This window comes from Fukomys damarensis, unplaced genomic scaffold (assembly GCF_012274545.1).
Source record: "Fukomys damarensis isolate Sample0158 unplaced genomic scaffold, DMR_v1.0_HiC HiC_scaffold_10, whole genome shotgun sequence".
NCBI classification, from domain to species: domain Eukaryota; kingdom Metazoa; phylum Chordata; class Mammalia; order Rodentia; family Bathyergidae; genus Fukomys; species Fukomys damarensis.
The window spans coordinates 18495562-18510690 of record NW_022900922.1 but is presented as its reverse complement, the minus strand read 5'-3'; the positions used below and the strand labels follow the sequence as shown (position 1 = coordinate 18510690).

The 15129-nt window shown below is 40.2% G+C and overlaps 1 protein-coding gene across 1 annotated transcript in view; it reads right to left on the bottom strand.

Annotated features, from left to right (window-relative positions):
• The window catches only part of Dcdc2 (doublecortin domain containing 2), a 164015-nt gene extending 148892 nt beyond the window's left edge, over positions 1 to 15123 (bottom strand). The window contains exons 1-2 of the mRNA XM_010622945.3: positions 14827 to 15123; positions 10469 to 10523 (exon numbers count right to left, since the gene is read on the bottom strand). Of these exons, the coding sequence (XP_010621247.1) occupies positions 10469 to 10523; positions 14827 to 15119 (348 nt within the window). The 5' untranslated portion in view covers positions 15120 to 15123. The remainder of the gene's footprint in view (positions 1 to 10468; positions 10524 to 14826) is intronic.
• Positions 15124 to 15129: the final 6 nt, after the last annotated feature.

Here is a 15129-nt window from a genome sequence, read left to right as displayed (position 1 = left end):
CTCTCAAAAGCCTTGACCAGCTCCGTACATGAGAGGACATTTACCCACTTGTTACACAGCCTGGGGCCAGGGACTGTGGAGATTCAAGAGCTCCTGGCATCAGCTCAAGTCCTCAGCCTCATGAGCTCGGTGTGGTCACCATATGACCCCACCAGGAAGGATGGTGGGCATGCAGCGCTGCTCGCGACTCCGTATCTTTGAAACAAAGGGACCCACAATAAAAAAGTACTTAGTTTCCCAACAAGATAGACATTTCAAATCACACACACACACACACACACACACAAACACACAAAATTTCCTCAAAATCAAAGAGATACTAGATTTAAACTATGTACTCTGACAGGCTTTTAAATCCTAATAAAAAATACAAGACCACCAATGACTATACATTCGTCTCTTATTATTGATTCCTTTAAGTTTCATTTCCCTTCCTCCTTTAACATATTCTTTGAGCTTGTTTGCTTTTTTCTTTTCTTTTTAACATACAATTATAGAGGAAAAAAATGAAAAATCTCTCTGGATGGCTAATATGTAGCTCAGCTATACTAGATGAGATGCTGCTTCAGTTCTGCATATAAAAACCATATTCCAGAAAAAGGAATATTCCCCCACATCCTTTATGTCTATGGTATTGCTTCAAATATCAGGGGTTTTTAATTTTTTTTTAAGATTCTGGTAGTGCCAGAGAATCACAGTACGAGATGCTCATTTACACACAAGAACTCTGATATTGGGACGTCCCAGTGAGACAAGGTGCCCACGTGGATTGCTGCTGGTCATTCCAGAAGTTTTCTCCACACAGGAGGAAGACATGGAGAAAGGGACCACAGGGGTCCCTCAACAGGAAGCCCCTGCTGACAACCTAACCTACACAACCTTACCTCTGAGGGATCCTGAAATGTAAAGCACTCTCAATTCATCTCCATCACCTTGACACAGAACTGAAATATACAAGGGGTGGATGAGTGTATTTAGATTTTTTTTAAGAAGGGAAACATCACTTTCTTTCAATAAACATTTAATAGTCTTTTCCAATTTCCAAAAAAAAAAAGGTTTTCTTTCAATCTGACCTAAATTCTTCAATGTTCACTCCATACGTTAATGCTGTTTCCCCACTTCTGAACCTAGCTGTGATTGCCACAGTCTTTTTTTTAACATTGAAGCCATTTATTGAGTCTAAATAAATCATTTTATTCCCTTTAGTTAACAAAAGCTGGGTTGCTTTCCAATCTTCTTTTCTTTTTCATGGAGCTTTCCAAAAGATTTTTTCCAGAAACATACTACAGTTACCTTGTTGGAATCTCTGACTGGAGCATACATGAATTTTTTTTTTTTACATCTGTATGCACACTGTAATCTAGCCAATTGCCTGGTATGTAGCAGTCTTGCTATAAACATTTCTGAGAAAACGTGAAACTGTGCATGAGCAATGTTTTGTAAACACTTGAGCATAATTTACTGGTCTTCCAAGGCTAGATGTTCCTATTTATTTAGTAACATTTTCCTATGATTTCTAACATACAGAAATAATCATACTTAATAAAAGTACCTCTGACTTCCTCCAGAAAACTCAATAAGCTTAGTTCCAACAATTACCATAAAGGTGAACCTAAACATTGATTTTCTAGCAGGTAGTCAAGTGTTTAAACAGCCATCGACCAAAACATTAGTATAGCTTGGCAGAACTTAGCATCTTAGTAATCTTCCTAAAAGGTCATATTCTATAGTTTTTAATCCTGTGTACTATGAAAGCAAGAAGCTCTTCCCTGGTCAGTAGGTGTTGCTGTTGAAGTTGTCAAAAGGACCTAATTTTAGTGAGAACTCAAATTAAATTTTACACTGACAATAGTTTTATACCTCAATCAAGTACTATTTTACTTATTCGTAATTTACAAATAGAAAGGTATATACAGGGGATACATTGTGATATTTGATACACATATACATTACAGAATGATCAAAGTAAGCTAATTAGCATATCTGTCATTTCACATACTTATTTTCTGTGATTTTTTAAAAATCTTCTCTTTCACCGATTTTCAAATATAAAATGCACTACTGTCAACTCTAATCCTCATCCTGAGAGGTAGCACTCCAGGACTTATCCTTCTTGCCTAATAGGAACTTTGCCCCCTTTAACCAAAATCTCATTTTCTCCCTTCTCCACCATTCTACTATTTACCTTTAAGAGTTCAACTTTTTAGAGTCCCACATACAAGAGAGCTCATGCTGTTCATTTTTTTATACAGGAAATTCAAGGACTGGACATGTGGTTCAGTGGTAGAGCACTTGCCCAGCATGCACAAGGCCCTGGGTTCTATCCTCAGCCCCACAAAAAAGAAAACAAGGAAATTCCATTATTTGCAACAACATGGATATTAAGATAAATAAAAGAAGATATTATGGTAAATAAACCAGGCACAGAAAGACAAATAATTATTTTAAATATACACACTTAGTGTAGTAATTTTACTGCTTTACTAGATATTTTTAGATCTTTTCCTTACAAGGTTGATAATTATTTTCTAAATGCTTATTAAATTTTGCATTTGGCCTAGAAAACTTATTACAGCAACTAAAAATAATATATACTGTAATATGCATGACTGCCAATTTCACAGATAGTACATTTCTTGGTGGTACCTTTCTTTATGGACTACTACTCTCCCATAAAGAAAGATAAACCTGAGTAATTTGTAGGAAAATGGATACACACTGGGCCTAAATGTTAAATGAAATAAATCAGACCCACAAGCTTAAACATCTCATGATTTCTCTTAAATGAGAAACCCACTTTATAAAGAAAGAGCAAAATAAAAGACAAATAACAGGAAGCAGGGAGATAGATCTTTCTCAAATGAGAAGGGGATTAATAGACAGAGGGAGGAGAGGAAGTGGAGGAAAAGGAGTTAAAAAAAGGCATTAAGATGTGTTATGTACATGTACCTCGTCCACACAAGGAATGTAAACATTATGTATCACAAATCAATCAACCAATCAATCAATCAATGTTGATGAGATATTTGGAACAAATGCTATTGATATACACTAATAGTCAAACAAAAATCTCCACCTTTTAGTTATTGATCATAGTTGATTCCAGTTATTAGTGGATATTTTTTATTAGACTAATATTTTCTAGATTGACAAAGATACTTCTTTCTCATAGTTGTTCAAACACTCATGTGCACATAGACAGCTCAACAGAGGGACAACGTCAAAACAAGAAAATGTGAGAGAAAAATGAAAGATAGTTGTTTTTTAACAAAACTGTCTCCATAGACCTCTGGAAAGTCTTACACAGGTGGAATCACCATAGTCCTGTGAAAACGACCTTCCCTTGAAGAATGCCTTTTTCTCAGCAGTTCTACAGGAGGAGTGCAGTTTATACAGTAAAAGATTGGGGAGGGGCTTCCTTCAGTACTGGAAGAATTTATGCATGGGTTTTATTTTCTTGGCTTCTTCAGTAAATTAGTAGGCCGGGATCTGTTGACATAATCTGAAAATCTGTCCTCAAGGCAAAGAAAGAAACAAGTTGAACTCTTCAGCAGTCCCCCTTTGAGTCCCCTGACCAGAAAGCTAAAGATTAGTGAAGTTACAACCCCCGTCTCCACACGTTCTTGCAGTAAGGTTAATGGTTACACTATTTTAATGCCTAGAATCCCATTTTCCACCAAGAACTTTAAGTAGCAGGTTTCATGGTATGTTGCAGTAGAGATCGTGCCTAATGATTAAACTGAAATGTGAACTTTTAGTAATGACGTTCCAACTCTGAAGGACACTCATATTAGTAAGTGGCCTGAGGTACAACTCCATGTCCCACACTCTTTAGACACAGCAAAGGATTATAATTCGAAACACTTCCTTTCTCTGCTCCTCCACCTGGTACTTCTGAAGTTCTCCGTCCTACTATCAAGGGAGGAAAAAAAAAGCTTAGCCACGTCCCCCTGGATGAAAATCCAAACTGAGGCTGGTGTGTTTGAGAGTGCTCAGGAGAACAGCTCTCCCAAGAAGGAGGCTACCCCTCCTGGGAAGGCTCCCACTAGGATCTGATTATAATTTTAATTCATAGCTTCCTTTTTATTCTCCAATAGTGGGGATTGAGCCCAGTACTTTCACACTAAGCCACATCCTGAGCCCTTTTTATTTATTTGTTTGTTTGTTAAAAAAGAGGGATGCTAAGGCTCAAACTTTCAATCTTTCTGTCTCAGCCTTCCAGAGTGCTAAGATTACAGGCATGGGACATCACACAGGCTACAGCTTCCTGCTTAAGGCAGCACTTCTCCAAAGTATAAGCACATTTATTTATGAACAGGTCACTTTGCATACGCTAAGTGGGACCTTCTGCTTCCTCTTCTTGCTGTCATTCCACTTGGGACACCTCCACTAACCAATGACAAAGAGTACACAAAAGAAGAGAAAACACCAAACAGATCCACAGATAGATAGATAGATAGATAGACAGACAGACAGACAGACAGATAGATAGATAGATAGATAGAAGCTCTAAACTCTTCTGCATTAGAAATCAACAGGAATGCAGTTGAGCAAAAAAGATACAGGTGGAAGGAGGAAGAGAGAGGGCACCAAGAGCTATGACAAAGGCCAGAGCCAAATCAGCATAAGGATTGTCTTAGTTAATTTTCCAGTTGCTGGGACACAATACCTGACACCTACAAGTTAAAGGAGGAAAGATTTACTTTAGTTCATAGTTTGAAGAAGTTTCAGTCCATAGTCAGCTGGCTCCAAGGCAGAGGAGCGTGGCAGAAGGGGAAAGCAGAAGAGAAACAGTCCACACCATGACAGGCAGGAGGTAGCAAGCCACAAACCTATATCTTTTCTGTCCCTTTATGTCCCACCCAAGCTACAAGTCTATTGATTGTGCAATCCACACTCAGGGTGGGGCTTTACTAACTCAATTTTGTTATCACACCCTTAATCCCAATATCATACACCCAAACCAGCATCACACATTCAAGATTCAGCCACCTCCCCAAAACCCTAAGTATGAGCACATGAGGCTTTGGGAGGGATACCTAGATACAAACCATAACAAGCCTCATGTGCAGCTGCTGCGCAGCTTGGGGAGAAAGGAATTTTGCTGTCAACATCGCCAACTTTCTGAGTCTGCCCTCCAAGCCTGACCAACTGCAAGACTGCCTTGTTCTCTTTTCCTTCCATGCCACTTTTCATCCTTTCTGCCAAACACAGGTTTTGAGTTTTTCACAGATAAAAGTATTAAACAATTCTTTCTTCATCAAGTTGTAGAATGGTGCATCTTCAATATCTTAATCTGGGAGAATGGGGCCAAACAGAAAACACTGTAATATATTTAAAACCATTTCAAACTGACTGATCCATACCCTAACCCAACTGCACTGCCTCAGGCCTCCAAGCCCACTTTCAGCCCGGCACCCATGCCACTTCACACAGTTAAAGCAAAATGGTAAGAGCCTCGGTGAGGTATCACACAGGCAGGGTCAGAAGTGTCCTCTGCACCAGGACAGGGCATTCCCACAGGCTCCTGAAGGTAAAGAAGGAAGGAAGAAGCTGACAAGTTGACTTAGAACATGGGAAGACAGCGTAAGATCTGAGAGGAGGGAACAAAGAGAGGACTGAGAAGCTGAAAGAGAGGAGCTACCAATGTCAGAAGCTGACAAAAACTGCCTTCCTGAGAACCACAGCTCACGTGGGAAGACTCAGAAGAAAGATGAAAATATAGCATACAAAATGACTGAGGAGAGGGACAAGAACACATGGCAGCCTAGGAGGTCTCCTCACTGGGTGCTAATAAAGGCAGGACCTAGGTGCAGAGAGCAAAGGGGAGTCTGCGCGGACCTCATGCCATGTCGTAACCTCAAGGTAGGTGTGAACCAGTACGAAGTCACCCGATTTCTTGTTTCTTTTACTCCTCTGAATTTTTTTCCCACTTTATTCCTCCTCCTCCATTTCCTCTGCCACCAAAGTATTTGCCAGAAAACATTAGTCATTTCTTTTTGATTAGTGAAAGAGCTCCAAGTCTGCCTTTCTTGGTCTTCATGAAGGCGTCACAAAGGAAGAGGAATAGGACTGGCTGAACTCTAAGTGTCTCTTCACAAATGAGCTTCATGGAACAGAAAAGCAATGAGACCCCCCCAAAAAAAAAACCACTTCAAACACCAAAATGCCAAGTACATTCTTGTTACTATGATATGCAATCAGCAGATGGGCACTGCTCTATCCAAATGACTATCTACAAAGCAAGACTTGGGTGTACCACAAACTTGGGTGTGGAAGCTCAGAGAGCAAAGAAGGAATGTCAACCCCCCGAACACACTGCGGCTTCCCAGGCAAGGTGGCTAGGACTCCCTGCCACGTGCTCTACACAGCCCCTCAGAAAAACAAAAGGCTTTCTGTAGTAAAATGTACTGGGAATGATTAAAAGGAACATGTTTAAAGCCATTAGGAAAATTGAATCTGTATACCAATGTGGTAGCTTTTATTATTCAGGCTTATCACAAAAAATAATAATAAATTTAAAAGATCTGAGGAAAATGCCCCCAATTTCAATGAAGAAGTAATTTTACTCATCCTTTATAACAACATATCTTTGGGAAAAAATATTTCCCTGCTACTACTGCACTGAACATCCCCTTGAAACTATTCTGAACCCTCCAATTCTACATATTCATGCTCTAAGTCTACTTTTATAATTCTCTGATGGCCTCCCCTTCTAAGTTATTATCAGTTCTCAGACTGAGTTTTTTCTCAGTAGACTCTAACACTTTGAAGGAAATCCTCCCTCGGATAAAAAAAAAAGAGAGAGAGAGAGAGAGAGAGAGAGAGATGCCATAGTTTTTGTAGACAGCCAGCCTGCTCTCAAGTTTTTAGCATAATCCTCTAACTGGTTGGTTTCTCAAAGTCTGATAAGCCGAGGATTCAGCTCAGTGGTTCTGCCACCTGCCTCACAAGCAGAAGGACCCGAGTTTGAACCCCAGTACAAAAAGAAAATCCAAAAGTCTGATTGTAAATTGCTTATAGAAAAAGAGAGGTATTTGCTCATGATCAGAACTATAATACCCACACAATAAGAGGGTTCTCAGGGAAGCCTATAATCCTTTTTCTCCTGTGCTCTACCTCAAACAGCCATACTCAGGCCATATGCATGGGGGATATTTTCCACAACTCCTGAAGATCCCTGAAACCAACTCTATGCATACTACCTTCTTCTTCCACATACATAACTATGACAAAGTTTAATTTATAAATCAGGGGAAAATAATAATAAAATGGGAAATTACAACAATGCAATATAATAAAGTTAGATGATTTTCACCTTTTGCTTACAGGAAACACTTTACAGCTACTCTTTGGCATACCTGAATTGCCAGCATCAATACTCGTGCTTTGAGGCCATTACAAAATAAAATAAGTACAATGTGCACAAGTCCTGCAATACAGAGACAGCACATCTGATAATCAAGACAGCTACTAAGTGCCTAACAGGCAGATACCATACTCCCAAAAAGAAGACCTAACTGGAAAATAAGCCCTATGCTTATAATACAAGCCCTACCCCCAAAATAAGCCCCAGTTCAGACTATCAGCCACACATTTAGAACATCCATTGAAACACACAATGGATATATTTAATTATAAAATAATATTCATATGTAATTAAATACAAATGAATAAATATCATTGACATTAATACTTAAATAAATGGTAATGTAAATTATAATTAAATATTTGTAATACCCAAGTGGGTGCCTTTGGACAAGAGGCAAATCCCTATGTAAACAGATGAACAGAACACTTATTACCAAATGACCAATTAGAATACAACACACAAATAACATGTACACTTGATAACAAATGGATGTGGCTGTATCTGATATGAACCCTCATAATTCAGTCTGCCAGGTAATGGTGCATTATGAGCACATTACATGGATACGAAGTGCTCATTTAAGGACAGCTCTATTGCTGGACATGAGAAGCTGGGACCAATGACTCTACAGAAAATGGAGTCACAAGAAATTCAGGCCAGAATTCAGGGTTTGGAAAGTTACAACAATGTTCCAGAAGAAAATGAAAATTGCATGATAGTAGACTTCTTTACATGAAAAAAGGCAGATTGTTTTATATATGCATGTGTGTGTGTGTGTGTGTGTGTGTGTGTGTGTGTGAAAATAAGCCACACTGCATATTTTGGACCAAAAATTCATATAAGACATGTCTTACTTTGGGGGAACTATGGCAGCATATACAGTGAGGCCATGTTGGACACAGAGACAATTCATGTCCCAGGCAGGACTGAGCAGGATGTCATCGTACTGCTTAGAATAGCCCACCAGTTAAGTAAGTCTATTGTTTATTTCTAGAAATTCTCATTTAATATTTTCAGACCAAGGTTCACCATGGGTACCTATGCTCTCAGGGTTCCTTTTTTGGGGGATGACACAAACCCAATGTGTCCCTTCCTGGCAATGAAAGTAGGGGCTCCTCTTGCTGAAAGCAGGCCTTGGGGTGCAGGTCAGGGTGTGGGCTTTGGTGGAGCAGAGCACCTGCGTCAAGATGCGCACTTCCTGCTGAGACAGGGAGGAGAGGCGCAGGGGAGACGGGAGAGCAGGCATGGTGGGGGACACATCGGAAAGCATGTGCACATAGCTCTTCATTGCCTCTCCCTTCTGCTTTGCTCTCCAACATTTCTTCTTCCTTCTCATTCCCACTAGAAGGCTTTGCAGAGGAGGGCTGAGAAGAAAGGCTTTCTCAGGGCAGAAAGAAGAAAAGAAACTCACCAGTAAGAAACCGAGCACTAGAAATATAGTCTTTCATTTGGAGACAAAGGGGGAGTTTTTCACATTTGAGATGTGTTTTCATCAATCAGAACTGTGTGTGTGTGGTTTATGCATAAGCCCAAAGTAAAGAGAAAAGTAATGGCTTCTGTATATGCAGCAGAAGAATGATTCACAAGTTAAATTAACTACAGGCTTTGTGAATCTTTCTGTTACTAAAGATAATCTTTTCAGGAGAAAACGCATTTTTCAGTAAGTTTATTGCACACACCTGTGGCACTTTACAAGGCAGTGTCTTCATGAAAGGCACGGAAATTCAGGGTAAATATCCAGTGCTTACGTCATTTAGGAACTCACACTTCTCAAATTCCACTGCAGAAATCCAGGTTCTAGACCCCCTCACGCAAGATGGCCTATTTCCAACAGGTGTGTTCCCTTCAAACAAAATCTTATCCAGAACTAATCCACTGTCTACCCTTTATTCCTATGTGCTGTAGATATTACATAGTGCTCGTTCTTTAGCTGTAACGTAAGCACAACCTGAACAATGTATGCCTTTGTCTAAGTTATAAATGGCCTGTCTTTTTCATGAATAATCAATATGACGCATACCAAAGAACTGAAACAACAAAAATATTTATTATTTTAAACAACGTCTGGGAACCACACCTCATTCCACGAATTACTGGAATAAGGAATATGTCCTGACAGTCTTCAAATACTGCACCATGAGAATTCTTTCTTACGTGACTTCTCAAGAGGACCTTCCTTGGTCCTGTTGAGTGTAAGCAGGATGAGAGAGGACTTGGGGAGAGATGAAGACAATATCTCTGGTGCTCAGACTACAAATGATTTTCCTATTTTCCTTCCTGCCATCTCTCCCTCGGCAGACCTCCTGCACAGAGATAGCACCAGTGTATTTGGGGATCAAATGGGAAGAGCAGCCACTGGGCTGGAGACAGAGTCCTTCTGAATCTAACTACAACTCCCTGTGTCACTGAGACACATGACTGTTGCCCCAACTTTGTATTTATTAAATTTTTTCATGTACAGATTAAGGACTCCATCCTACAGAATTACTGGACACCTCGCTAGGGTTCCGCAAGCTAAATGGACCATAGTGTCCTGGGTCTCCACTTTGCAAGACTAAACCCAAGTCTCTATTTGAGCCTTCACTGCCTAAGATCAAGTGCACTTTAATACAAGTGAAAATGAAGTGTTTTTGCTGAAGTCGTGGCAGGTCCAACAGGGCTTCCACCTGTCTCCTTAGAAAGCCACTGGGGCAGTCAGGGTGATCCTGGTCCTTTCAAACTCTGAGCGGTCAGAAGCAAGTTAGGAAGGAGGGGTGGAATTTTAGTAAAAATTTATGGAACAGTGCTCAGAATCTCCCCATCAGGGGAGATTGCTGTGGGTTTCAACCAGAGAACATACAACTAGAAAACTGTGAAAATAAGAACACATTTTATCCAACGCAACATGTCCTAGGACACCCATTCAATCTTTTTATTCTGACAATAGTCCAAGGAAAGAACCATCTTTTCCTTAAAACATATACTGTCCCATTCATATGCATTTAAGAACACATCTCCTATAATTAGAATACCAATCAAACCTCTAAGTCACACCAAGAGAAATGAACAAAATGACAATGTTATGTGTTTGAGCCTACAAAGTAGAATTTGCATTACCTCTGTGTTAACAGCTTCCATTGGTCTTTTCTTCATTTCTCCTATGTCCAAGTAACTGGGGAAAACAAATAAAAGGAAAGAGTTGCTTTTACAGGTGTTAAGTCAGTTACATAAATTTATTCTTAAACATTACATATAAAGTAAAGCAAGTCTTAGAAAACATGTAAGCCTGAAGCAAAAATTAATAAGTTTTAGAGAACTAAGAACTGCTTCCTGCATCACCAACCAAAGCTGATATGTATCTACCCTAAACTCCAAGGGAATTGGAAGCCAGGTGTGGTGACTCACGCCTGTACCCCCAGAACTCAGAAGGCTAATGCAGGTGGATTGCTGCGAGTTTGAGGCCCGCCTGGGCTACACAGTAAGTTCAAGGCCAGCCTGAACTACAGAGTGAGACCCGGAAATGTTAGGGAACATTTTCCCCTTAATAGTTAGCTGCTCACTGTATGTACTATATTTCTGGTTTTTGTATGAATTTGATAGAGTGCTTTATATGTAAAGCTGCTGAGCTGTTCCACCAGTCCCAAACTTTAGGTAAAGGAAGTACTGATAGAAAGTGGTAAAGTAACACCTGGAAAAGGCTGGGGACTCATCAGAAAAGCACTTTACTAGCACGGAATTGCTCAGGCATGGAGATTCTTTAAATGGTTCAGTGTAGAGACAGGTGGATGGACTAGTTAACCTCTGGGACACCTATTATTCCATTACTACAGATACTAACTAGTGATCATTCATTAGCTACTGCCTGAACACAACCTTCAAACTTTATACTTCTGTCAACTTCAGGCTGAAAGTCCATCACTGTGATCTGGTTTCAGTTTTAAATGGTCCCTAAACTATGCTTTATAATAAAAGGTGCTGTATAAACACTGTAATATAAAAAGTGTAACCTAGCATTCATCACCATAGATAAAGGGGTAGAGTCATCTCAATGACTATGATTGCCAAATTATCAAAAAGAAGTTTTTATTAGAATTACCATTGGCTACTGAAATTTTTGTTTGTTTGTTTGTTTGTTTTGTTTTGGTACCAGGAACTGAACTTGGGATCTTGCACTTGCCGGGCAGGTGGCAGCACCACCGAGCTGAATCCCCAGCCCTGAAATGTTTTTATTGTGACTGCTATTATTTGCTATTTTGAACAGAATACATCAATTGATCAATATCTCTGGAAAGCACTCTATATTTTTGCTATATACTAGTTATATAAGACAATGCAAACAGTACCCTGTTTTAGCAATAAAATGGGTCCTTGGTGAATCTGAAGGACTGTTTCTTGCATAACAGTAAAATACACTGCCATATGTAAGAAAGTGATCTCAGATTTACAAGATTAATGTCGTAGATCAGTGTCCAACGTAGAGTCAACATTTCCCAGACCACACAGACAGTTTCTGGGAAAATGGTCTCTTGAATTCTCTGCTATAAAATAAGGATTTAACCTACCTGGGCCAGGGATTTAGCTCAGTGGTGCTGCCACCTGCCTTGCAAATGCAAGGTCCTAAATTCGACCCCCAGTACCAAAAAGAAAAGAAAAGAAAAAAGATTTAACCTATCTGAAGTTTAGATATGGTTCCAAAAATAATAGAAAAATCTAAGTGAAATGAACTCCATCAGGAATTTAATTGATTCCATTTGGAAAATATTTTGCTATCTTTCCCAACATCATAAGTGAAAGTCCACAAGTTATCCTCGGTACTTATTGAGCTTTCTTTTGTTCTGCCAGTTGCTTCATTTGTTATACAAACTTACAGAGCTAACCTTCAAATATATTCAGCATTTAAATCTTGCCATCTATCATTGTAACTACAGAGACTGCTATTTTAACACAAATATAATAAATTGTTCATCTGTCAGCATAGAAAACTAACCATGGACACTGTTAAACTCAGTTTGCTTGTATGCATTAAAAGCATAAATAACTGCAAATCTCTTATATACACACGCAAAATAATGTGAAGTGCCCCTTCTGTTTGATTTGGAGCTCTGTCCTTTTATCTTGTGTGTTAGTAATGCCAAACAAACAAAATTATTCAGTAATTCAGTATGACTTACTGAAATTACTCTATAATGTCTAGTGTTCACGGCTTCTGAACCAGCTTTCCATATCCATGAAATTATTTGATGTGAAATGATTTAATTAAGAAGTATATAAAGAATTTTGATATTTACAAAACATACTCATATCCATAGTGTTTGCTTTTTATAACACTCCCGTGAGGTAGGAAAGGTTGAACTCCTTTTCTATATCAAAAAATTGACCAGCTGCTCAAGAACACAGCCAAGAAATGCCTAAGTATTGGTGTCCTGTTTTAAGTTCGAAGTTTCTTTTAGACACACAGTTTCCTCTAGTTCTTTTCTATGAAGCGAGACGAAGCATACTTAAGGGAAGTTAGGGGGAATACAAAAATAAATCCAAATATATCCCTCATCTTCTATAAAAAGATTGTCTGGTATAACAAAATTAAATTACATAGAACTAAATTAGGTAATGAAGGATGATAATAGAGAATGATAGTAGTATCTGGGAAAATATTTCTACCCAGCTAACAACAAAATCCAACTCGGGAGGCTTAGGCAGGAGGATCACTGTGGTTCAAGGCTAGCCTGGTCTACATAGTATACACAAATTTGACCAGCCTGACCTATATAGTGAGACCCTGTCTCAAACCCCACCCCAAAAATCCAAAATCGTAGATTTATGATAAATATTTTTACTATTTTGAAGCTCAAGATAAATTTTTAATTAAAATGTCCTATTTAAAAACCATGGAATGTGGAATTATCGTCAGATCTAGATCTAGGAATTTCACTCCTAAGTATATACCCAAGAGAGTGAAGACTTAGAAGCAAGTGTTCATAGAAGCATTATTCATAATAGGCAAAAAGTGAAACAACCCAAATATTCATCAGCTTCTTAATGGATAGGCAAAGTGTGGTGTGTCTGTATCATGGACTATAATTCAACACTAAGAAGAATGCCATCCAGAGCCACACTACAACATGGAACCTTAAAGCACTATGGTAAGAAAATAAGTCAGACACAATGGGCACGTATTGTTTGATTCCACTTATATGAAATGTTCAAAATACAAAAATCCATAGAAATAAGAGATTAGTGGTTGCCAGACAATGGGGGGAGGGGAAACCAGAAGGTATAGATTTCTTTGGAGGGGTTACAAAAATGTTCTAAAATTGGTTTGTGGTGATGGTTGTACAGCTCTGAGTGTATACTGAAAAATCACTGAAATAGGATTGAATGTTACATAACGTACATCACAGTAAAGCTGTAAAGAAAAAAACCAGAAAATTCCACTTGTCCTATGCTGCCCACCCGCACCAACTCTCACTCTGACATAACTGTTTTACCACCTGAACTTATCCCTTGTACTCTGCATTAAAACTGTGCACCTGTGGTCTCTCCCATTAGATTGGGAGCTCCTAGAGCTGAGGGGTCATGTCGTGTTCATCCTTGATGCCACACAGACCTCAAAAGGGTTTGCTAAGTCACCGAGCATCCACCACCAGTGAGCTCCCTGCCAAGGACTGGAGAACAATCCCTGTCCTTCGAGCTGGAGGCAGACAGGTAAATAATACAGCAAGCCACTAAACTTTTGCAGCATTGAGTTAATAGCATGAACTTGCGGCAGGCGGGTGGAGGTTGCAGAAGCCTGGCTCTGCCTGTCATTAGAAATGAAAGATTGGAAGGAAGTAAACAATGGTGGGTGCGAATAATTCCTTCCTCTGGTAATAATATAGCATCCCACACTTTGGAAATGATCTTGTTTGTTGGTTTTGGTTTTTTGAGACAGGGTCTCACTATGTAGTTGAGACTGATCTGGAACTCACTATGTAACCCAGGCTGGTCTCGAACTCACAGCGATCCTCCTGCCTCAGCCTCTCGAGTGCTGGGATTACAGGCATGCACCATGGAAATGATCTTTAAGAAGTCCTCATTTAGGGGCTGGGAATGTAGCTCGGTGTTTCCACCAGCAACCTGGCAAGGGCAAGGACCCGAGTTCGATCTCTGATACCAAAAAAAAAAAAAAAAAAAAAAAAAGTGGAAAAAAAAAAGACTAATTGAAAAAGCATAAATACAGTATCAGTTTGGTTACTAACCTTGCAAGGATGCGTTTTTTAAATTCCTCATCTACACAAATTTTAAGCCTATACCTATTGCCACCCAAGTGAAATCCCTTCTGCTGTCCTAGTTTCAACCTGCACCCCAGCTGCAGCAGGGGCTCTGAGGCAGCACCCCGAGGGGTAGCGCTCCCCCACAGTCCCAGAATGGATGGACCGGGTCCCTCCTCGCCTCCTGTCACTCTCCCACCGCCGAGCGGGCGCTGCAGACCCACTCACTTGAGCTTCTTGAAGGCCTCCTGGCCCCCCGCCACGTAGGTGCCGCCGCTCTCGATCTGGTCCAGCTTCCGGATGCGGTGGCCCGTGCGCGGCGTGTAGATGTTCCGGACCGCCCCGAAGGGCGCCTGGACGCCGCCCGTCACCTCCTTCAGGAACACGTCGAAGCTGGACACCTTCTTCTCGTGGATGACGACGCGGCGCCCCGCGAAGAACGGGTCCCCGTTGCGGTACACGAACACGCTCTTCACCACCGGCTGCGACAGGTGGCTGGACCTGGCGCCCGGGCCGCTCATCTTCCCCAGG